The sequence below is a fragment of the Lycium barbarum genome, chromosome 8 (assembly GCF_019175385.1).
Source record: "Lycium barbarum isolate Lr01 chromosome 8, ASM1917538v2, whole genome shotgun sequence".
NCBI lineage: Eukaryota > Viridiplantae > Streptophyta > Magnoliopsida > Solanales > Solanaceae > Lycium > Lycium barbarum.
Genome location: NC_083344.1, coordinates 48722501 through 48738946, shown reverse-complemented (window position 1 = coordinate 48738946; position 16446 = coordinate 48722501). Strand labels below are relative to the sequence as shown.

At 41.0% G+C, this 16446-nt stretch overlaps 1 protein-coding gene across 1 annotated transcript; it reads left to right on the top strand.

Annotated features, from left to right (window-relative positions):
- Positions 1–15317: 15317 nt before the first annotated feature.
- Positions 15318–15869, top strand: LOC132607814 (uncharacterized). The gene has a single exon (XM_060321892.1). The coding sequence runs from the start codon at positions 15318–15320 to the stop codon at positions 15867–15869; it is 552 nt and encodes a 183-aa protein (XP_060177875.1).
- Positions 15870–16446: the final 577 nt, after the last annotated feature.

The following is a 16446-nucleotide window of genomic DNA, read 5'->3' as shown; positions in this document are numbered from 1 at the left end:
AGCACTTCAAACACACATTTCAAGTGAAAAACATGCTTATCCATGGTTTTACTATACACCAAAATATCATCAAAGTAAACAACCACGAATTTGCCAATAAAAGGTTTCATGACATGATTCATCAAACGCATGAAAGTACTAGGAGCGTTAGTGAGACCAAAAGGCATCACCAACCATTCATATAGACCAAACCTGGTCTTGAATGCGGTTTTCCACTCATCTCCGGGATTCATCCGGATTTGATGATACCCACTCCTAAGATCTACCTTAGAGAATATGCATGAACCATTCAACTCATCAAGCATGTCGTCAAGGCGAGGTATGGGATGGCGATACTTTACCGTTATCTTATTGATGGCTCGACAATCAACACACATGCGCCATGATCCATCCTTCTTTGGCACCAAGATCACGGGCACGGCACAAGGACTCATACTTTCTCGCACAACTCCCTTTTCAAGGAGCTCATCCACTTGCCTTTGAAGCTCCTTAGTGTCATCCGGGTTGGCTCTATAAGCCGGTTTGTTTGGCAATTGAGACCCCGGAACAAAGTCAATTTGGTGTTCAATTCCCCTCAAAGGTGGTAACCCCTTTGGGAGTTCCGTTGGGAACACATCATCAAATTCCTGCAAAAGAGAAGACATAGAGCTAGGAAAAGAAGGGGTTAGTTCATTAGTGTGCAATGCATAGTCCCTATGCATGAGGAGAATCACCGGTTGACGCTCCCCCAATTCCTCCCTAATTTCCCCACAATTCGCCAAAAGTGACACCTTGGTTTTTCCTCTAAGCTCTCCTTTCTTTGCACTCACCTCTTGAGAACTACTCTCCTCTACTCCCTTATTGAGACCCTCCTCTATTTCAATAGCCGCTTGAAGGGTTTCTTCAATGCTCCCATAGTTGTGGAGTCTCATTTGGGAGACAATGTCACCATTTAACCCGGCTCGGAACCGAGTCATAACATTTAATTCATCCTCGTCAAAGTCGATCCTCATCTTGACAATTTGGAACTCATCATAGTATTCTTCCACATTCTTTTTGTTTTGCCTTAAGGTGTACACCTTCTTGAGTTGTTCTTGTTTGTAGCGTTCGGTGACATACTTACGCCGTATGGCCTCCTTCAATTCATCCCAAGTAGGTGTGGGCGGGAGTCCAATAATTCTTCTTGCCTTCACTTGAGTTTCCCACCACGTGGAGGCATAACCTTCGAATTGAGCAATGGCGTAAGATGCCTTTTTCACCTCGGACATGTCATTCGTTAAGAAGATTCTATCACAATGCATCACCCCAATCAAGGAATGTATCGGGATCACTACTTCCTTTGAAGGATGGGAGAGTAACCTTAATGGAATTGAGACTCGTGTCTCGCCCTCCTCCATAACCGTGATTCCCATTGACATCTCCATCGCCATCATAACCTTGATGGTCACGACCTTGGTACCCTTCACGAGCTTGGTACCCTCTTTGTCTTCCCATGTGAGGGTTAGGACCATGCCTTCCACCCCTCCCTCGATAACCTCCTTGTGGTTGCCCTCGTGGCCTCCAACCTTGGTCACCATAATGTTCGTGCTCAAGAATAGCTTCCTCTATCTCTTCCTCATTTGGTTGTTGGATGTTTGGACGGTTTTGGGGTGGCATTGGTGCATTTAGGGGTGGATCATTTGGATTTTGATCTGGTGGGAGTGGGTTGTCCCGTTGGCCTATGGGAATGTTGTTTGGTGGGGTGAGAGTCATGTTTTGAGGAGTGTTTCGGGGAGTGGGGTTATATAGATGATGGAAGGTGCCGGGTGACAATGTAGGTGAAGTGCTTCGAGTAGCTCCACTTGTGCCACCTTGGTATTGCACTTGGGGCGAATATGAGACCTCCCTACTACCTCCTTCAATTGCTTCCACCATACTTCCCAAGTTTTCCATTCGACCACCCATGTTTTCCATTCGACCACCCATACTATCCACCTTATCGTTCAAGGCTTGTAAGGCTCTGATTACATCAACTAGTATGAGTTCCCCGGTGGGAACTCGAGTTTCATCCTCAGTAGCCATGGTACCTATTAATACACTCAACAAAACAAGCAAACACGTTAGATTAGTAAAATCAACTCACAAGCGCTCAAGTATGCGCACCTTTGATTGCCTCACAAATTGCTTCCGCCAAAGATTGTGTGCTTGTTAAAGTCGACTAGTCACAAGGGTTCAAATTCTACTCTGGGTCGGAATAGATTCTTGTTAGACCAAGAAGAATGAAGACGACTCACTAAAACAAACGCACTTGAGCCAAGAAATTAACAACGAAGTAAAAACGAAGAAAAGCACGAAAGAATTGGCACGAAGAAATGCGGACACAAGAACTAGCAAACACAAGTAGGAACAACTACTAAATGGCTACTAGTTGAGAGACACAAGAAAATTGAGTGCAAACATCGGGAAAATAACTAAAATTTCGGGCCCGGGTAAGTGATAATTTGGAAACACGATCGGGAAGCCCCAATTGATCCAAGGTATCCATTTGAAATAATGAAATTTTTTAAATTTCTATACTCTTTTTTTTTTCCCTACCAAAGGATTAGGGACACAAGACCATCAACTAAGGATCAAGAAATTTTTGTTTTGAGAAATGGAATCAAAGAGAATTAAAGTTGGAAAAACCTGAAATGCGCAACATGCGACACCGGTGCATCACATGCGACTCACATGTTCAACATGCGAGGGTAATATGCGTTTTGCAGATGAGGCAGCCAAAGGATCAACTCTCTGTCACAAGATGCGACTCGCATGCTCAACATGCGATGGAATATGCGAGTCGCACATGCTGCCACCAAAATCCCAACTCTCTGTCATCAAGTGCGACACAACCTGCGACTAGCAGGTTCAACATGCGACTCGCATGTAGTGTCACATATGGGCCAATTCGATTTTTTTTTTCCGTAAAAATCAGAAAAAATTTGACAACTTTTGGATCAAATGGCCCTTTGGAGAGTCTTCTTCCTTATGAAGATTTGAAGGTGTTCAAGAACACATGAACAAGTCAAAAATTCAACTACCCTAAAATCAACTCCAAATTGACTCAAATTTCGGATTTAAGTTCTCTTCAATGTAGAGAACAAAGCCCAATAGGTTTCAACCTTCAAATTCACCTTCTCCAACAAGACCCACTTTCAAGTGTTTGAAGCTTTGAAGCTCAACAATGGTGGAACACAAACCCTAACTCCAAATGGATTCGACAAAATCAACAAGAAAATTAGCAACCAAAGTTCTTGAATTAACTTGACCTCTAATTTAGGAACTAAAGAGCACCAAACTCTTAGGATGACCAATAGGGATTTGATACCCTATTAACCAATCCTCTCACAAGATTCACAATCTCTAGCTTAGCAAGCTCTCAACACTCAAAAGAGTTCACAATTTCTTGTTGCAAGATGCATTTGACTTAGTTCAACTTTGTATTAACATAAAAGACCCATTCGGCTAGTTTGTACTTGGAGGAAAACGTGCACAAGGGTATGTATATTCAGGAAAGTATTCATTGACTATATATGTACACTCTCAGCAACGCCATTCAATCGTGTTACGGGTTTTGCTCACCGCATTGATCTCGTTGTACCACTTTGTCGTGTTGTTATACCCGGACTTTCTTCAAAGTGAAGTAAAGAGGAAGGAGAGGAGTTTTTGGCAAATAAGGTAAGAATTCTCCTCTTCTAGATATATTTAAATTCGTCCAGGTCATAGTTAAATTGAGAGACGGGAACTACGGAATTAATTACGGGAAATCGGATAAATTGTTATTGTCATTATGTGGACTGTTTGGTGGTTGTTATAAATGGTTTGGTGTGCGGGAATATCGTGGGATTGGTTGTAGTTATTGTTGTTGTGTTTGTTGTTATACTATGTATATACGGAAATAAAGAAGTGTATACAAGCATCGGTATAGGAATTTGTATTGGGCTGTTTTGGAAGTGATTTAGGAATGGATTTGATTCTATTTTGAGTATGTATTTGCTAATATTGTTATTGGTATTGTGATTGATGTTTTGGCTAAATTGTGGGAATTGATTAAATAAACCCGACCTTGAGAATAAAATCGTCACTTGGAAAGAGTTGAGTTGTGTGTTGTTTTCTCGTTATAATCATATGATATAAGGATAGGATTTGTAGTAAATGACTTCTTTATCTTATTGAGAATGTTATTAAGTTAAGAAAGAAGCATGCAAAAGGTGACATGGGTTGTACAGATCCTACTTCAAGCGTGACGATCATTATAAAGTATTATGAGGTCATTATGGATATATATATGATGTGTTGTTGAGATCTGTTTTTTTGTCATTTTGGCTGTTATTGTGATATATGGAATTGGGGAAATGCTACCTGTTTCGTTTTAGGATCAAATTATCAATTGATATGCATAATATACGAAAGCCATCTAAAGTCGTACTTGTATTTCCTTGTTATAGGATTAGCATCAGCATTAAGACGAGTTCGCTTTGGGTTTATATTGGTGACTTAAGGTATATAAAGCTAACCCTTCCTTCTTTTTGGCATGATCTTTATGAAACAAACAGACGGCGTATATATGACTCCAAAGAAGCTCCTATTGTTAGAGCCACTAGGATGGCTAATGTTCTTGATTCCCCGAACTTTCTTCATTATGTCTTGATACGTGTCTATGATTCCTGAAGTTCTATTTTGATATAATCCATTGTGACATTCGAAGGATATTTGATATGATTATTGTCTTGATTTTCAAATGATAGTTCATTTTGATTATTCTATCGAGTCTCAGATATGACTTAGTTTGCATATGGTTGCTCACTACTCTGCTTGTGCATGACTCAATATATCTTTCACCGAGTCCCGGGCCGGGTATGTTTTCGTGCACAGTTTCACTGCATTGTTCACCGAGTCCCTCACTAGAGGGCCGGGTACGATATATATATATATATATATATATGATGATATGATGATGTGATGATATGATGATATGACGATATGATGATGTGATTATGGCGCCAAGGATGGCATGTGATGACTTTATTCACCGAGTCCCATAATTGGCCGGGTATGATATATGATATTGATATGCATGATTTACATTTCATAAGGCAAGTGTATTGGTATTTTGAATTTCATACTTGTCTCCTGTGATCTCTATTTCAATCATGATCTCCTTTATTGTATTTCATGCTTTATATACTCAGTACATATCTCGTACTGACCCCCTTTCTTCGGGGGGCTGCGTTTCATGCCCGCAGGTACATATACTCGATTTGGTGATGCTCCAGCTTAGGATTTCTACTCAGCTGTCTTGGAAAGCTCCATTGTTCCGGAGCCTAGACTTTTGGTACAGATCTTTTGATGTATATATATGTTTATCCAGGGGTACGGCGGGGCCCTGTCCCGTCATATTTCACTATTGATGCTCTTAGAGGTCTGTAGACATATGTGTGGGTTGTGTACACGTTTTGTTCAGTTGTGTCTATACGACGTGCTATGGATATGTTCGTCTGTAGTGGCAGCCTTGTCGGCTTACTTATGGTATTGATATGTAGTGGAAGCCTAGTCGGCTTGCGTATCATATTATGTTTGATTAGTTGTGACTCCTCAGGAGACAGGTTATCTGGATATATACGTATGATGACGTTATGAACCTTTGGAGTTCTTTTGCAAGTTTCCATATTGTTCTTAGATTTAGTTTGATTATATTTAGCAGGTATGTATACGAGTGTCCAGTTCGGGCACTAGTCATGGCCCATGGGGTTGGGTCATGACATAAAGGATAGATTAACTTCTACCCCAGTCCTGACAATTCCAGAAGGATCGGAAGGTTATGTTGTGTATTGTGACGCTTCAGGCGTTGGGCTAGGCTGTGTGTTGATGCAACATGGTAAGGTGATTGCGTATGCTTCAAGATAGTTACAGAAACATGAGAGAGGAATTATCCAACCCATGATATTGAATTGGTTGCAGTGATTCATGCATTATAGCTGTGGAGACATTATTTGTATGATGTCCATGTGGATATTTATACAGATCATAAGAGCCTTCAGTATATCTTCTAGCAGAAAGAGTTGAATTTGCGGCAACGGCGGTGGTTGGAATTATTGAAAGACTATGATGTTGACATCCTGTATCATCCCGGGATGGCAAATATTGTGGTTGATGCTCTTAGCCGTAGATCCATGGGAAGTTTATGCGATGTACAGCCAGAGAAAAGATAAATGACTTGCGAGCTCCGGCAGTTAGCTAGCCTAGGAGTTCGAGTAGTGGAGGGAGCTACCATTCAGAATCCAGCGGTCTCATCGCTAGTAGTGGAAGTGAAAGAGCGACAATACGAAGATCCCATGCTAATTCATTACAGAAATATACTCCCTCAGAAGGAGAAGTCGTCATTTGAGATTTCTAGAGATGGAGTTCTCCGATTCCGAGGTAGGTTATGTGTTCTTGATGTTGCAGGATTACGCCACCAAATATTGGAAGAAGCCCATTATTCCCGTTATTCTGTCCACCCGAGAGCAACGAAAATGTATCATGATCTTAAATCTGTATATTGGTGGAATGGGATGAAGAAAGATATAGCTGAATTTGTAGCTCAATGTCCCAACTATCAGCAAGTGAAAATCGAGCACCAAAAAGCCACGCGAATTGTTGCAAGCTATAGAAATTCCATCTTGTAAATGGGAAGTAATTAACATGGACCTCATTACAGGCTTACCCCGTTCCCGACGTAAGTATGCTTCCGTATAGGTGATTGTAGATAGACTTACGAAGTCAACTCATTTCTTACCGATCAGAACTACATATATAGCAGAAGATTATGCAAAGCTTTATGTTAAAGAGATAGTGCGGCTTCACGGTGTTTCAGTATCTATTATCTCCGATAAAGGGACTCAATTTTCATCAAATATTTAGAAATCTTTCCAAGAAGGTTTGGGGACTCATGTGAGCCTTAGCACGGCATTTAACCCATAGACGGATGGGCAAGCCGAACGTACCATTCAGACCCTTGAGGATATGCTACGGGCATGTGTATTGGATTTTGGAGGTATTTGGGAGGATCATTTACTGCTTATTGAGTTTGCTTATAATATTAGTTATCATTCTAACATCCAAATGGCGCCGTATGAGGCTTTATATGGGCGAAAGTGCAGATCCCCAATTGGGTGGTTCGAGGTAGGAGAGACTAAATTGATAGGGCCAGACTTGGTCCAGCAAGCTATACATAAATTTAAGCTTATACAGGATCGATTATTAACAGCTCAGAGTCGTAAAAAATCCTATGCGAATAATCGTCGAAGAGACTTAGAGTTCCAAGTGAAAGATTGGGTATTCTTAAAGGTGTCACCGATGAAGGGCGTAATGAGATTTGGAAAAATGGGGAAGCTTAGTCCCCGGTACATTAGGCCTTATGAGATTGTGCGCAAAGTGGGCAAAGTGGCTTACGAATTAGATCTACCCCCTGAGTTGTAGTTAGTTCGCCCAGTTTTCCATGTATCAATGCTTCATAAGTGCATTGGAGATCCTTGTTGAATAGTACCAATAGATGATGTCCAAGTCACCAAACAATTGTCTTATGAAGAAGTCCCTATTACCATTTTAGATAGGCAAGTACGAAAGCTCAGAACCAAAGAGGTAGCTTCAGTTAAAGTTTTATGGAAGAATAATAATAGAGAGGAAATGACTTGGGAAGCCGAAGAAGACATGAAATTCCGATACCCACATTTATTTTCACCCTCAGAGGAGACTCAGGCAGAGACGCCATTATCCTCAGGTATGTAATGCTTTTCTTGATGATTTCTTGGTCGTGTGTGGCCATGGTAATTGTCGTTGTTATCGTAGCCCTGTGAGGTGATGTATTTTGGGTTGCTGTGCGGTATGGTAGTGCCCTATTATAGGGGAAACTCTGGCGAAATTTTTATAGAATCCCCGAGAACCTAACATTCGAGGACGAATGTTCTTAAGGGGGGAAGAATGTTACACCTTGGAAGAATTTCATGTCGTCATATGATAGATAGACTAATGCGGGGTGAGACGAATATGATGCTTCTATAAGTAAGAAAGGTTATTTAATGATCCTAGTTAAGATTTCAAAGAGGTTGGAAGTAAGAGGAGAAAGTTCCTTAAGAAGGGCAAAGTATATGTTGTGTTTTGGAAAATTTCGTAAGGTACCGAGCTAATGTTGACTTAATGATGTCTTAAAGAAGAGTTGTAACTCTCCTTATATTGTTAATGATGTGTTACACAAGTGTCAAGAAGGTTCCATAAAGATTGGAGATCGAACGAACCAACGGAAACCATTTCAGGGAAGTGGAGTTATACGACCACTTATACGGTCCGTATAAGGGGTGCGTATAACCCCCAACAAGAAGATGATTTCCTTGATGGTGAACTTATGCTCCCATTATGATGTTGATTATGCTTTACTATCTCCCGATTCTCCCATATTATGTTGTTTCTTATGTTGTCTCTTATGCTCCCATTATGATGTTGATTATGCTTTATAGAGTCAGTACAATATTCGTACTGACGTCCTTGTTTGTGGACACTGCGTCATGCCCGCAGGTGGCCAGGGAGACAGGCCTGATCCATAGCTTTCTTATTAAGGGACTGCTTAGAGGAGCACCATTTAATCCGGAGCTACATCTTTTGGTATTCGTTTGTGTACATACATGGGCACGGCGGGGTCCTGTCCCGCCTAGATGATGTTACCTACTCTTCTTAGAGGCTCGTAGACAGTTGTATATTGTTAATCTGTATTGAAGCCTTGTCGGCTTATATTTTGTATATCATTTTGATAGCCTCATCGGCTTATGTACATTGATGTGGGCATAGTTGTTAATCATGGTATAAATGTGTTGTTGCCCAATAAGTTTAGCATTATTGATGTATAGGATTCCTGAGTAAGTTATGTGGTCCACCTAGATGTGAATACGAATGTACGATAAGAGGTACCCGGGTGGGTTAGCACCGGGTGCCCGTCATGGCCCTCGTGTCGAGTCGTGATAATATTCATTCCCTGTCTATTAGCCTTATAAACTTTTGCCTGCTCCGCATACTTGATTATTTATTTCACTGTCTTTAGACTCATGCTAACTTGTGCTTTTGTATTAATCCTTTGTTTATTTTAGATCAACCTTTGACTAGCTTATGCTTTAGTAGCTTTGATGAGGGATTGATACAATAACGGATACGCGGAAGCAATAAAATAACAAGGAAAGTAAAAGATAGATAGATTGACACAAGAAAATGATTGATACAATAACGGATACGCGGAAGCAATAAAATAACAAGGAAAGTAAAAGATAGATAGATTGACACAAGAAAATGGAATTAAAAGCAACCTAAAGGTGTATCAAACCTAAAGACCTCAATTAATTAGCATAAACAAGCACCAACCTCTTAGGATGACCTCAAGGGAATTGAATTCCCAAGCAACCAATCCTCTCACAATCAAAGGTTCAACAAGAGCCATCCATGGCCTCTCTACAAGTTTCTCTCTCTAGAGACAACTCTCTCAAATATCACTCATCTTTTCTTCAAATGTCAAAAGTCCCCTAATGAAATGAAAGACAATGTATTTATACTAACTAAATAATAGAAGACCCTATTATTACACAAATGCCATTAATGAGGCAAGGGCCTTGTTTGGCTAGTCTTGTGGAGATGGAAATCTTGAATTTGCGGATGTGACCTCTTGCGATAGCCTTCCTTACTCGGTGGCCACTTTAATGCTGTTCCATTTCCCATCCGTCCTCTCCATGCTATCATCCAAACTTTGGCTCTACGAGACGGTCCTTTAAGTGTCCTTGAGGCAACTCGTCTTGCATCATTCTCCCCTTCTTGAAAAGGATTCGTCCTCGAATCTAAACCTTGAAAAACCATAAGGGAGACAAACAAAAACATACTCCTCAAGGATTGAGGGTTAGCACACAATGCAATAATCACATATTCATGCCAAGGATGAACAAACTTGTGGTACAACCACACATCTATGACAATCATGACTAACATTTGCACACATGAGGTATCAAGTAGTTGATTCCTCCAAGGTTCATGACATAAGGGAGTAATAAAACCAATGGGTTCAAAATACGAAGTATGCCACTCGACATTGGTTCTATTTGACATGTAGAATAATGTCCAAACAAGAACACTCTCATTTTTCAAGCAAGGACTCCCCCAAGATAGTGCTCTCAAATCACACAAGGTGTCACCCGGATCAAAGGGAACGAACATCCATCTAGTGTGGTCAAGAACACAATCGGCTAGATCATAAGAGCCTTCTCCCACATAAGATGCACTCCCTATATGCTCGAGAATGTCATCATAGGCAAGCAAGTAATAAAGAAAGGTATCACGTAAAATAACTTCCTCATCAATATCACTCCCCAATGTAACCTCACCATACGGTTCAAGGACAAGATTATCCAAGGGGCTACTATGAAGTTGAACATGAAAGGAAGAATTTGCAATTTCTAGACAAGAATTACCTTCCTTTGTAACACTTTCCTTCCCCACAAATGGATCACAATTCCTCAAAGGAAGATCTCCATCATGGGAAAGAGTGTCTTCATTCCATAGTGGGTTACATATCACATTATAGCCTCCAAAGGAAACTAAACGTTTGACATTACCAAACATCCCACTAGGTATTTCACTCTCAACAGTCATGTCATCCTCAAATAGAACATTATCCTTTACAAGAGAGTAATCGATGAACAATGAGGAGTCAAACCATGTCATGTCACTCTCAAAAGAACCAATGTCATCTTTCAATGCATTTTCGCTCACATGACTATCCACATGATACACATCACCACTACAAGTTGGAGTCTTATCACGTGACACTAAGGTACGATCAAGAGACTCATTTTGACATGAAACAAACAAGGGTGAGATGTCACATTCTTTCAATTGAACAACTATATCAACATTATCACTAACTAGAGGTACATTAAACACATCACAAAGATCCTCACGTCGTGAATTATCATTACAAGCAAGTTGATCAATACAGGTTTCAACACGATTTGGTAGCATGTCAAACTCGCAAGACTTACTAACAAGATGACCACATGACATTGTACTACCAATCAATTCACAAGTGCCAACACTAGGTGGACACAAATCTATCTTGCAAGAAGAATCAATTTTGTCATCTAAAGGATCAACTAGTGTTTGAGCACCTTCATTCGATAATGCACTATCATTCAAAGCACAAGTGTCAACACTAGGTGGACACAAATCGACCTTACAAGAAGGAACAATTCGGTCATCAATAGGATCAACTAGTGTGGGGACACTTTCAACACTGGCATTACTAATACACGGCAAAGAAACATTAGGCGTAACGCAAGGCAAACTAACTTTCATGCTTGACTTGACATTAAAATCACACAAAGATGTAGAAGTATAAGGATAAGTGATTTTACCTTGGTGTTCATGCAAGCTCCTTTGACCAATGGAAAGAATGGTTGTGGCCGCCGTCCTTGCCTTCAAGCATGGGGCTCTCTCAAAAGAGGTACCCCTCAAAGATTCATTTCTTCTCACATGTGGCTTGGGATATTGGCTTCTCAATATCCTTTTCATGTCCTCCCAAGTCTTGATGGGATTCCTCACTTGTCTCCCACAACATTTCACATACTCCCAAAATTTGACAAGTTTTGAGTCAAAAGTTTGAACGGCTAAGCCCATCTTCATTTCTTGTGAATAGTTGTAGCTAGCGAAGATTTCATCTATTATGGACTCCCATTCCTCATATTCTTCTCCACTAGCTTCCCTAGCCAAGGTAGGCCATTTCACATGGGTATCTCGCACTTTTGCACTTGGACTCTTCCTAGTAAGTATGCATGGAAAGAGAAATTTCCCTTTCTTGTCCACTACAAATCGATGCCAATCTTGTTCATGTGGGATTCCATGGTTTTGGAACCAAGGGACTCCTAAACTTACATGACAACTATCCATTGGAAGCACATCACACCAAACCTCCTCTTGGTACTCGCCAAGTGAAATGGATACCATCACTCTCTTATCAACCCAATACCCTCCCTCGTCATAATAAGGATTTCGCCTATTCACACAAGGTAGCCTTAAATCTTCAACCGCGCGAGGGGTGATGAAATTGGTGTAACAATCGTCATCAAGCACAAGAGTTCCCTCTCTACCACACAGGTTTACCTTGGTCTCCATGAATCTCCTCTTTGGAACCACCTTCTTTTGCATAGGACGACTCCAACTAGTACTCACATTCCCACTCATGCCTCTTTGCTTCGGGTAGGAAGTACTACAAGAAGAAGCATATGTATGCCCACTAGACGTCCTTCCATAATCCACATTAGCACTTCCACTACCTCCATAGACATACCCTCTATGAGTCCTATTTGTATAAAGATTTTCCCCATAAGACACATACGAAGGAGAGTCATATTTCGAGTCGCCTTCATCATCACGATGTATAGCACAAGACTCTTCACCTTCATTATCTTCGTCATACAAAGCATAACAAGGTTCTTCTTCATCCCCATCTTCCTCATGAGACACATGAGAACCGCTCTCTTCACATTCTCCTTCAAAATAGTAATTCTCTCCTCGAACTTCCTCATGATCACCATTCCCCATATAGCCCTCATATTCCCCATCGTCGCACCCTTGATAGCTCCCATAGTCCTCCCCTTCGTAACTACAACCATCATCATCATAACAATCATAATCGCCACCGCATGAATCGGAATCCATGGAGAAGTACCTGCAAAGAACACTTAGCAAACACGTTAGTAGTAAAGAAACCTCACCACACTCGTGTTTACACTCGTTTGTGCTCGGCTAGCACCACTCAAATGAACTCACACACTCTTGCCTTTTACCACTCAAATGGATTGGCCAATGTCGATTATCGATTGGATTCGGTTGATTGCAAGGTGCACAATTACTACTCGAGATCGGAATGGATTCTTGTAGACTCAAGAAGAACGCGGACCACTCAATAAAAACAAACACACTTGAGCCAAGAAATTAACAACGAAGCAAAAAAACGAAGAAAAGCACGAAAGAATTGGCACGAAAGAAATGCGGACACAAGAACTAGCAAACACAAGTAGGAACAACTACTAAATGACTACTAGTTAAAAAGCACAAGAAATTGGAATGCTAAAAATCGGGAAATAAATCGAATTTCGGGCCCGGGTAGGTGATAACTTGAAAAAGTGGTCTTGAAGTCCCAAATGATCCAAGGTATCAATTTGAAATAATGAAAATTTTAAAATTTCTATACTCTTTTTTTTTTTTTTTTTTTTTTTTTTTTTTTCTTTTCTTTTCTTTTGTTCCCTACCAAAGGATTAGGGACACAAGATCATCAACTAAGGATCAAGAAATTTTGAGAATTGGAAGTGGGATTAAAATGAAATTTGGACTTGAAAAGGTACCTTGAAGTATACGGTTGGAGCTTGACAAAATACGGTCCGTATTGTGGTTTACGGACCGTCCTTCGTGACCGTATTTAGTGATGCCCAAAACAGAATGTACCTTGCACTTTACGACCCACGAGATACGGGTCGTATTGTGGTTTACGGACCGTATTTTGGGTTTACGGTCCGTATTTAGTGATGTCCAGATTCCAGTGACCTACTATTTCAAGATCCAAGTTTACGACCCAGATTACGGTCCGTAAATTGATTTACGGTACGTAAATTGATTTACGGTCCGTTTTTAACAATGTTGGCCATTTCCAGTGAGCCACTGTTTGAAGATCCAAGTTTACGACTTCAAATTACGGTCCGTAAATTGATTTACGGTCCGTCTTTAACGAGGTTGGCAATTTCCAGTGAACTACTGCTTCAAGATCCAAGTTTACGACCCCAAATTACGGTCCGTAAATTGATTTACGGTCCGTAAATTGCAATGTTCCAGCTTCGGTGATTTTTGTGTTGAACTCGAACTTCTCGAATTTTTGGACCAAATGTACCCTTTTGGGGTAGAAAAACACTTTTCCCAAATCTTGACTTGAAAACTTTGGATTAAATGCCCTTTTGGAGAGTCTACTTCCCTATGAAGATTTGAAGATCTTCAAGAACATCAACAATTTCAAATTTTCAACTACCTTCAAATCAACTTGTTTTTCCTTCAAATTTCAGATTTAGACTCCCCAAGACTTTTAGAACAAAGCCCAATAAGTTTCAAGCCCCAATTTCACCCAAAACAACAAGACCCATTTCAAGTTCTTCAACTCAACAATGGTGAAAATCTCAAAACAACTTGAAATGATTCGAAACTTCGGATTTGAAACCCTAAAACTCTAAGGAACTTAAACCTAACACCAGATTCAACAAAAATCAACAAGAGAAATTCGATTTTTTTTTTTTTTTTTTGAATCAAAACCCAAGATTAGATTTGGTAGAACAAACCTAAACTAAGCTCTGATACCAATTGATACAATAACGGATACGCGGAAGCAATAAACTAACAAGGAAAGTAAAAGATAGATAGATTGACACAAGAAAATGGAATTAAAAGCAACCTAAAGGTGTATCAAACCTAAAGACCTCAATTAATTAGCATAAACAAGCACCAACCTCTTAGGATGACCTCAAGGGAATTGAATTCCCAAGCAACCAATCCTCTCACAATCAAAGGTTCAACAAGAGCCATCCATGGCCTCTCTACAAGTTTCTCTCTCTAGAGACAACTCTCTCAAATATCACTCATCTTTTCTTCAAATGTCAAAAGTCCCCTAATGAAATGAAAGACAATGTATTTATACTAACTAAATAATAGAAGACTCTATTATTACACAAATGCCATTAATGAGGCAAGGGCCTTGTTTGGCTAGTCTTGTGGAGATGGAAATCTTGAATTTACGGATGTGACCTCTTGCGTATAGCCTTCCTTACTCGGTGGCCACTTTAATGCTGTTCCATTTCCCATCCGTCCTCTCCATGCTATCATCCAAACTTTGGCTCTACGAGACGGTCCTTTAAGTGTCCTTGAGGCAACTCGTCTTGCATCAGGGATGGTAGACTAGGGTCATGTTCTCGGTTGGGGATGGGGGATAGGGTTGGGGGGCCTAAGGGGGTTAAGGGAGCTTTTAGGTTGAGAGTATGGTCTTGGAATATTGGGACTTTATTGGGGAAGTCCATAGAGTTTGTTAAGATGCTTAGGAAGAGGAGCATTAATATTGCTTGCATGCAAAAGACTAAATGGGTAGGACCTGAAGCTAAGGATATACCCATAAGCTTTGGTTTTCGGGTAAGTCGAGGTATAGGAATGGGGTAGGGATCTTAGTAGATAATGAGCTGAGAGATCGGGTGGTAGAGGTTAGGAGGGTCAATGATGGGATGGCAATTAAGTTAGTCATTGGAGGGTTCTCTTTGATCTTCATTAGTGCTTACGCGCCGCAAGTGGGATTAGACGAGGAGGAAAAGAGGCACTTTTGGGAGGACTTGGACAAAGTTGTGAAAAGTATACCGCCTTCTAAGAAGTTATTCGTAAGAGGAGATTTCAATGGGCACATTGGGTCTATTTCGAGGGGTTATGACAATGTGCATGGGGGGTTTGGCTTCGGGGACAGGAACGGAGGAGGAGTCTCACTCCTGGATTTCGCAAAGGCCTTTAGATTGGTGATAACAAACTCGAGTTTTTTGAAGAAGGAGGAGCACTTGGTAACCTTCTGTAGCTCGGTGGCTGTGACGCAGATTGACTTTTTGCTCCTTAGAAAAGATGATAAAGGTCTCTGTAAGGACTGTAAGGTAATTTCGAGTGAGAATCTTTCAACCCAGCATAAGTTATTAGTGATGGATTTGGAGATAAAGAGGGTAAAGAAGGTGAGGGTCGTGGATGACCGACCGAGGATTAGGTGGGGGAGTTTGACGTTGTCTAGTGCCCTATAAATGGGGGAGAAGTTGATGGCTATGGGAACATGGGATAGTAGAGGGGATGCGAGCAGTATGTGGGATAGGATGGCTAGTTGCATTAGGGAAGCAGCTAGAGATGTACTGGGGGTCTCAAGAGGTAGCCGTGGTGGGCACCGAGGGGATTGGTGGTGGAATGGAGAAGTCTAAGGAAAGGTGGAAGCAAAGAAGCACGCGTATGCGAAGTTGGTAGACAAGAAGGATGATGAAGAGAAGCGGATAAACAAGGAAAAGTATAAGATGGCGAGAAAGGAGGTGAAGTTGGCGGTCTCGGTGGCAAAAACGGAAGCCTTCGAATGCCTTTATGCCGAACTAGAGGACCGAGGTAGAGATAAGAAGTTGTTCAGGCTTGCCAAGGAGAAAGAGAGGAAGGCACGCGATTTGGATCAAGTGAAGTGCATCAAGGACGAGGATGGCAAAGTGCTGGTAGAGGAAGCCCACACTAGAAGGAAATGACAGTCATACTTTCATAAACTCTTGAACGAAGAAGGGGGCAGAGACATTATGTTGGGAGATTTGGAGTACTCCGATAGGCGTCACGACTTTGGATATTGTA